Source organism: Cebus imitator, unplaced genomic scaffold (assembly GCF_001604975.1).
Source record: "Cebus imitator isolate Cc_AM_T3 unplaced genomic scaffold, Cebus_imitator-1.0 Scaffold200, whole genome shotgun sequence".
Lineage (NCBI taxonomy): Eukaryota > Metazoa > Chordata > Mammalia > Primates > Cebidae > Cebus > Cebus imitator.
In genome coordinates, this window is record NW_016107515.1 from 124036 (window position 1) to 133358 (window position 9323).

The 9323-nt window shown below is 42.7% G+C and overlaps 1 protein-coding gene across 1 annotated transcript in view; it reads right to left on the minus strand.

Moving 5' to 3' along the window:
• Positions 1 to 5886: 5886 nt before the first annotated feature.
• RPL26L1 (ribosomal protein L26 like 1) overlaps positions 5887 to 9323 on the minus strand; it is an 11466-nt gene continuing 8029 nt past the window's right edge. The window contains exons 3-4 of the mRNA XM_017547666.2: positions 6735 to 6875; positions 5887 to 6247 (exon numbers count right to left, since the gene is read on the minus strand). Of these exons, the coding sequence (XP_017403155.1) occupies positions 6119 to 6247; positions 6735 to 6875 (270 nt within the window). The 3' untranslated portion in view covers positions 5887 to 6118. The remainder of the gene's footprint in view (positions 6248 to 6734; positions 6876 to 9323) is intronic.

The following is a 9323-nucleotide window of genomic DNA, read 5'->3' on the forward strand; positions in this document are numbered from 1 at the left end:
AAAAAAAAAAAAAAAAGGCCAATGAACAAAGACTCTAGTAAACTACCAGATAGGAACTGCTCAAAGTGTGCAGCGTCAACAGAGAATGGTGGACTCTCAGTAGAGTTCTGTCTGGTTCCCGGAAAATTCAGTTACTTGCCGATCCACTTCACAACAAAAGTCCTGTGGCTGCTGGATGTGGTGGTTCATGCCTGTAATCCAAGCAGTTTGGGAGGCCAAGGCAAGCAGACTGCTTGAGCCCGGGGTTTCAAGACCATCCCGGGTAACATAGCGAAAACCCGTCTCTACAAAAACCGCAAAAATTGGCTGGGAGTGGTGGCATGCACCTGTAGTCCCAGTTACTTGGGAGGCTGAGGTAGGAAGATCACTTGAGCCTGGGAGGTGGAGGTTGCAGTGAGCTGAAACCATGCCACTGCACTCCAGCCTGGGTGACAGAGTAAAACCTTGTCTGAAAAAAAAAAATTATGTGGCTGAACATCTCATGGCTAGACAATGTGAAAGCAGACATTCAAAAGCAGTTATCTGAAGTTTAAAGTTTGGTATCTTCCCAGAATAGCAGAAGGGAACCACTCAAGGGAATGGACATCTGCAAATGTGATGAAAAGGTCAGTAGAAAACTGTTTAATTCGGGCCCGGGCACAGTGGCTCACGCTTGTAATCCCAGCACTTTGGGAGACCAAGGAGGGCGGATCATGAGGTCAAGAGATTGAGGTTATCCTGGCCAACATGGTGGAACCCCGTTTCTACTAAAAAAATATATATATATAAATTAGCTGGGCGTGGTGACGCATGCCTGTAGTCCCAGCTACTCGGGAGGCTGAGGCAGGAGAATTGCTTGAACCCGGCAGGTGGAGGCTGCAGTGAGCTGAGATTGTGTCACTGCACTCCAGTCTGGCCACAGAGCGAGACTCTGTTTTAAACAACAACAAATCTGTATAATGCAGTCATTCCAGGAAACGAGCTAATACCCCATGGCCTGAACTTTGATAGGCAGGCCCACCCATCTTGCATTCTCCAATCCCCATTTCCTGCAGCAGCTCCAACACATCACTGTTGCCCTTAAACCCTTCCCTTTTTTCAAGAACCAGTATTTGTCTGAACTCCCTTGAGAAAAACTTTTCACTCTATTCCTGTAAACGAACTCCATTGCCAAACTCCTTTAAGAGATGATAGCTAGACCTTCCTGAGCACACTGTGCTTTATACACAGTATCTCAAGTAATAAATCTGACAACTCTATGAAGTAAGTACTAGTTTTATCTCCATTTTATAACTGACAAACCTGAGGCCCAGAGAGGTTAAGCAGTTTGCCCAAGGTCACACAGCTAGGAACTGACAGAGCTAAGATTCAAACTCAACTTGAGACGGGCGCAGTAGCTCATGCCTGTAATCCCAGCATTTTTGGGAGCCCAGGTGGGTGGATCACTTGAGGCTGGGAGTTCAAGACCAGCCTGACCAACATGGAGAAACCCCATCTCTACTAAAAACATAAAATTAGCTGGGCGTCATGGCGCATGCCTGTAATCTCAGCTACTTGGGAGGATGAAGCAGGAAAATTGCTTGAACCCGGGAGGCGGAGGTTGCAGTGAGTCAAGGTTGTGCCACTGCACTCCAGCCTGGGCAACAAGAGCAAAACTCCATCTCAAAAAAAGGAAAAACTCAACTTGAGGCCTAGTTCCTACTCTTGATCATGCATTATGATTCACCTGGCTCAGCAGCAGCAATGTGGTATGATTTGGATGCCTACAGGGGATTGCAGCTCTCAGAGCTCTTATAGATCATTTTTGTTGGGATAAGTTGCTGAAAACAAGCCAAGTCTGATTCCTAGAAGATATCATAACTTAAATTTACTGATGAAAGTAATGGCTGGAATCTGGAGCTCAGACCAGGTATCAGACTATACAGTAAGGAGCTATGAGTTTAGTATGAAATCTTTCATGCAACTCTTGGGAGTCCTAAAATATGTATTGGTTGAGAACAAAGACAAGAGTCAAATTAGAAAATGCAAATTACAGAATTTACTAGTTAACCTACTCATTATACTCATTAGATACATAGCTCAGCATGTTAATGAGTATACAGCTGCTGTATGGTGGACACCTACTCTGTTTTATTTATTTATTATTTTATTTTTGAGGCAGGGTTCTGCTCTGTTGCCCAGGCTGGAGTGCCATGGTGTCATCATGGCTTGCTGCAATCTTGACCTCCTAGGTTCAAACAATCCTCCCCACCTGGGTAGCTGGGAGTATAGGCATGGGCCACCATACCTGGCTAGTTAAAAATTTTATTTTTTTTGTAGATACTGGGTCTCACTATGTTACATAGGCTGGTCTCAAACCCCTGGGCTCCAGTGATCCTCCCACCTCGGGCTCCCAAAGTGCTGGGATTACAAGTGTGAGCCACCATTCCTGAGGGCTTTTTACATAGATAGAAAAACAGAAGATCAGAAAGATGATCTCCCAAGGACAAAAATAGGATCTGAACCCAGATCTGTCTGACTTCAGGGACAGGACAGTATCTGTCTACCTTGTGTAAGTGAATTCAATGCATCAACGCCAAGTCAGAGAACACATCTTGAGTTTTGCGGTTTTTGAACTAATTAATTTTTTTTTTTTTTTTTTTGAGATGGAGTTTTACTCTGTCTCTCAGGCTAGAGTGTAGTGGTGCAATCTTGGCTCACTGCAACCTTCAGCTTCTGGGTTCAAGCGATTCCCCTGCCTCAGCTTCCTGAGTAGCTGGGATTACAGGCGCGCACCACCATGCCTGGCTAATTTTTGTATTTTTAGTAGAGATGGGGTTTCATCATGTTGACCAGGCTGGTCTCGAATTCCTGACCTTGTCACCCACTTGCCTTGGCCTCCCAAAGTGCTGGAATTAAAGGTGTGAGCCACTGTGCCCAGCTGAACTCACTTTCTTTTGTGAAAAATAATTGCCTCTGTGAGTGTAGAATGAATGTCAGAATTGGACATATAGGTAAACTGAATAGTGAAATTAACATTTGTATACTCACAGCTTTCAAAGAGTACTCAGAAATGGCATCCATCTGATCTTGCCATTTTCTTTGTATTTTTGATGAGATAGGAAGGCAGAGCAGGTATTACCATCTGTATGGAAGCCCAGAGACGAGTAACTTGCTCAAAGGCTGATGACTGCTCAGTGGCAGAGGGAATTAGACCTGACAGCTGGTGATAATGCTTTTCTCCATAAGTAGCACTACTGGCTGCAAACACATAGGTTCTTGCTTCTTCCACATAAATGTCCAGTCTCTTAACAGACTCCAGTGAAGAAAGGCTGACAAAGTAGCTAATGTGGGAAGTGAATGGCCTTTGATGCAGTCAGGCTCAGGTTCAAATCCTGGCTTTTTACGCTCTAATTTGGATGATTAACCTAAGTTCATTTTCTTCATCAGTCAAAATGGGAAACAACACTGATTCAATCAACATTTATTAAGAAACTCCAATGTGTCAGATAAGCCATTACTAGAAAGTCATAAAAAGGCTGTTTGATACATTTTTTTTTTTTTTTTTTTAAATTTTTTTTTTTTTTTTTTTAATACAGAGTTTCACCATGTTGGTCAGGCTGATCTTGAACTCCCGACCTCAGGTGATCCGCCCGTCTTGGCCTCCAAAGTGCTTGGATTACAGGCGTGAGCCACCACACCTGGCTTTGATACATTTTAATCAATAATTATTTCTTAGGCTAGTCATGGTGGGTCATATCTAATTCCAGCACTTTGGGAGGCCAAGGCAGGAGAATTACTTGAGGCCAGGAATTTGAGACCAGCCTGGGTAACATACTGAGACTCCCATCTCTACAAAAAAAATTAAAAATTGGTTGGTGTGGTGGCACATGCCTGTAGTCCCAGCTACTTGGGAGGCTGAGGTAGGAGGATCGCTTGAGCCCGGGATGTCAAGGCTGTAGTGAGCTAAGATCACACCACTGCACTCCAGCCTGGGTGACAGAGCAAGACCGTCTTAATTTTTTTTTTTTTTAGGACAGGTGCAGTGGCTTATGCCTGTAATTGCAGCACTTTGGGGGGCTAAGGTGGGTGGATCACTTGAGGTCAGGAATTCAAGACCAACCTGACCAACATGGCAAAACCCTGTGTTGGTGCACACCTGCAATCCCAGCTACTTTAGAGGCTGAGACAAGAGATTAACTTGAACCCGGGCAGTAGAGGTTGCAGTGAGCCAAGATCACACCACCACACTCCAGCCTAAGCAACAGAGGGAGACTCCGTCTCAAAAAAAAATTTTTTTTTTTCACAGGGAAAGGGGATTTTAGATGTGACCCTGGAGATAAACTTTTTAAAAATTTTTATCCACTACCTACCTCTCAGATAAAGGAGCTAATTTTTTTTCCTAATTAAAAAAAAATTATTTTTTGTAGAGTCGGGGTCACACTAGTTAACCAGGCTGGTCTTAAACACCTGGGCTCAAGCCATCCTCCCGCAAGTGTCCCAAAGTTCTGGGATTACAGGCATGAGTCACTGTGCCTGGCCAAAGGAACTAAATCTTTTTTTTGAGACAAAGTTTAGCTCTTGTTGCCCAGGCTGGAGTGCAATGGCGTGATTTTAGCTCACTGCAACCTCCGCTTCCCAAGTGATTCTCCTGCCTCAGCCTTCCAAGTAGCTGGGATCACAGCTGTGTGCCACCACACCTAGCTAATTCTGTATTTTTAGTAGAGACAGGGTTTCTTCATGTTGGCCAGGCTGGTCTCGAACTCCTGACCTCAGGTGATCCGCCTGCCTTCGCCTCCCAAAGTGCTGGGATTATAGGTGTGAGCCACCACGACCAGCCGGAACTAAATCTTGAATGAACGTTGGACCAGGAATCGAATGTGGGGGTCAATGAAGCCCAGATAAGAAGGGTATGGTAGCAGAGCAGGTGTGATAGGGACCCGCCAAGCCCTCAGCTACACTTAACACTGTGCAAAGCAGGGAGAGCTCTGTGCAGCCAGGTGAATCAGGTGATTCTCTGTGGAGTCTCCCACATTTTAAATGTTGGAAATTTTTAAAAATTATAAAATATGAGCTCACGCCTGTAATCCCAGCACTTTGGGAGGCTGAGATGGGTGGATCACGAGGTCAAGAGATCGAGACCACCCTGGTCAACACAGTGAAACCCTGTCTCTACTAAAAATTACAAAAAATTAGCTGGGAATGGTGGAGTGTGCCTGTAATCCCAGCTACTCAGGGGGCTAAGGCAGGAGAATTGCCTGAACCCAAGAGGCAGAGGTTGCGGTGAGCCGAGATCGTGCCATTGCACTCCAGCCTGGGTAACAAGAGCAAAACTCCGTCTCAAAAAAAAAAAATTATAAAATATATGGACAAAAACCATCTGAGTCAAATCTTGCCTGTAGGCTGCCAGTTTCCCAAGTTAGTTCCAGAGGAAAAGGGGCATTTTAGTTGCATGAAAATGGCACCTGCAAAGTCAAAACTTTGGGAAGATGAGCCCAGTCAGGGAGCTTGCACATGATTTGGTTTGCTTGGCACCTGGAGAGAAAGCTGGGGAAGTGCAAGTCAGGAGACCAGAGAGCAATCCATCAAGCCTGAGATGTGACAGTGGGGCCCTGAGTACATCAGCACATTATGACTGCTACTGAGTGGGGCAAACCCCGGCATCAAAGACTAGAGCCCCACTCTGTAATCCCAACACTTTTAGAGGCCAAGGCAGGAGGACCATTTGAGCCCAGGAGTTCAAGACCAGCCTGGGCAAGATGGTGAGACCTGTCTATATTAAAAAAAAAAAAAAAAAAAAAAAAGGACTAGAGCCCTGCCCTTTCTACTCCATTAGCACAGGGGTCCAGGCAATAGGAACGCTGTTTAACCCTACCCCTGGGATTTTGCTGTTCCACACATTAAAAAGGAAAGACTGGCAAAGGCGAATTGATAGCAAGTGGATTTTATTTATAAAACAAAGCATATACCATTTGGAATTAGAAAGCATTTCCTATTTTTATTCATAACATTATTAATCAAAATTGTAAAAGTAGATTTACAGAGGCACAGGTAACAAAACAGGAAACGAAACCTCCCAGAGACATTCTGAAAAGTTCCAAAGAAATACACACTAGCCTAAAAATCTACAGTTAAACCACGGTTGCACAAGAGGTTATATTTATTCCTGCATTTTCTCAATAAGTTCTTCCTTATATTTGCCTTTCTCTTTTCCAACCTGTCGAGACTTGGCTTTGCGTTCAAGAATTTTTTTCCTATCCTTGTCCAGTTTTAGCCTGGTGATAACCACCTGTTGGGAGTGAGAAAATAGATCTTTATTTCTGCATTCTCACCAGCTATTGAGCAATACAGACATCATAAGTTAAGTGAGACCTCAACCACTCAGCCTTTAAGGAACTGAAACTCTGGAGGGAAAACAGACCCTATGACACAATATTAAATAGGAACACAAAGGATAAATAGCATGTTCCACTAGGCAGGCATGAGGGCCACAGGAGATACATTCTCTCTTATCCCACTGAATATTATATAGTGGGGAAGTGATGCCTGGAACACTTGGAAGCCTCTGGCAGTTTAAAGACACAGCCACCACCAAGAAAGGCAAAACAGAAAAGAGAAGAAAAATCTGGATCCTTGCTGACATCACAAAGCTACTGAATCAATCAAGCCCACCTGGCCTACCTCAGCCACCTGTGCAGGGAGTACCAAAACACCAATAATTTTAACAGTACCGACACACTCCATGACTGCTATTGCCACTCAGTCCTTGAACATACCTTGCTCGGGTGAATGCCCACATGGACTGTGGTGCCATTGGCCTTCTCACGCTGCACCCGCTCGATGTAGATGACATATTTCTTTCTGTACACCTGGACTACCTTGCCAATTTGCTGCCCTTTGTAGTGTCCTCGAACTACCTAAGAGAAAATACAAAAGAGAGAAAGTTAACATTGATGTCCAGAACTTGAACTCAGATCCAGAACAAGTAGACTTAATTAACATTTATAGAACTCTACACTTTAAATACACAAAATATATACTCTTATCGGTACCACATCACGCCTATTTACAGGTTTAAATGAAATATTGGTTGGCTGCTTGTTATTTTCTTCCCTCATTTTTTTTTTTCATGTCTCTATTATTAAACACAATTACAGGCATACGCATTTTTAGGCTGCATTCTAGCCCGGGCAATAAAGCAACACCCCAGTTCTCTCTCCCTCTTCCTCTTTCTTTTCTTCATTCTTTTTTTTTTCTTTTTTCTTCTTTTATTCTTTCTTTCTTCTAAAAACAGCAACAACAACAACAAAAAACAAATGTTTCTTTTTCTTTTTTTTTTTTGAGACGGAATAAAAAAAAAAAAAAAAGAAAATTGTGAATGAAGAGCTGGAGGAGCATGGATGAGTGGATGTATTCCAGCTACTTTGAAACTGGTTACCAGAACTTTCCCAGGGGTCCCTGGCTCTCAGACCACTGAGATCATCCTGTGTTGGGCAATGGGGCTCAGGGAGGGGCCTTTCTTGCTACACTATCCTTACTCCCCAGCAGCTCTGAGTCATCTAGAAGGAATTCAAGTTAAAACACTTGCCTTCAAGACTGTGGACTGTTAGCTTTCGTCAGAACCAGCCTTTGGCATTTAATCATAAAAAAAAAAAAGAAAATACAAAAGAGATCCCCCCTCCATTTGTAATGCATGATCATAATGAGGAAGCTAACCATCAGGAACACATGGGCTAAACATATACTTTTGTACAAAAACAGCTTAATCCTGGGAGTCAAAACTTAGCTATTTTTCTGGTATAAATCTGTGCTGTGTTATGTGGGCTGGAAATTTTTTACCTGAATCCCACAAAAATGTGTGATATGAGCTTTAGGAAAAAAAGGAGAATACAAACCTACATATAGAATATACTCTGAACTCCATAAATGTCAAGTATCCCTTATCCGAAATGCTTGAGACCAGAAGTGTTTTGGATTTAGGGTTTTGTGGGATCTTGGAATATCTGCATTAGTAGCTAAGCACCCCAAATCTGAAAATCTGAAATCCAAAAAGCTCCAAAGAATACTTCCTTTAACCATCACATTGAGACTCAAAGTTTCAAATTTTGGAGCATTCTGAATTTGAGATACTCAAACTATGTATGTGCATGTGTGAATAATATGTAATATATATGTATATATGTGTATATATGTCACATATATATAAAAACACATTTTGTGTATATATAGTATGATGCAGTGTGATGAAAATATAAATAAATATCAATAACAGCTGCCATTAGGTAGGAAGTAGGATTACAGGTGTCTATTTTTTAGATTTATATTATTCTAAATTTGAAGATTTCTATATTTAATACAAATGTTTTATAGTCAGAAAAAAATTTAAAATCTCACAAACTGTTTTACTGTACTAAAAATTACTCTATTAAAAAAACCAAATAGATTAAGGTTTCCTTGAAAGCAAGAGCTTTTATTTTATTTTATTTTATTTTTGAGATGGAGTCTTGCTCTGTCACCCAGGCTGGAATGCAGTGGAATGATCTTGGCTCACTGTAACCTACACCTCCCAGGCTCAGGCAATTCCCCTGCCTTAGCCTCCCACGTAGCTGGGATTTAGGTGCGCGTCAGCACGCCCAGCTAATTTTTGTATTTTTAATAGAGATAGGGTTTCGCCATGTTGGCCAGGCTGGTCTAACTCCTGACCTCAAGCGATCTGCCCACCTTGACCTCCCAAAGTGTTGGGATTATAGGCATGAGCCACCACGCCTGGCTGCAAGAGCTTATTAAACACCAGGTACAGTGTGGCTCTAATTAATAAGCACAGAGAAATACCATATATAAAGAACTAGAGAACCCCAATACTCCTAAAATGTCTACGTATAGGTTGTTCAGCTTACTTTCCAAGGTGATTTTTAGGTTGAAAAGAGGACAACCATACCTCAATGAAAAATCTACCACAGATTACATGACCAGAGACTCCTGGAACACACCAGGAAAAAAGTCTGTGAACTATCATCAAAACTGAAGAAAAATACACATATACACACTTTTTTTAAGATAAGAGGTTTCACCATGTTGCCCAGGCTGGTCTCAAACTCCTGTGCTCAAGAGATCCGCCCATCTTGGCCTCCCAAAGTGCTGGGATTACAGGTGTGAGCCATCACACCTGACCAAGAGTGAAAAAAGACATTAATACGAGTCCAAAGGGACAGCTGGAATAAAGAGAAGTGGGCAACCTTAGGCCGGACATGGTGGCTCATGCCTATAACCCTAGCACTTAAGGAAGTTGACGCAGGTGGACTGCTTGAGCCCAAGAATTGGAGACCAGCCTAGGCAACATAGCAAAACCCTGTTTCTACAAAAAA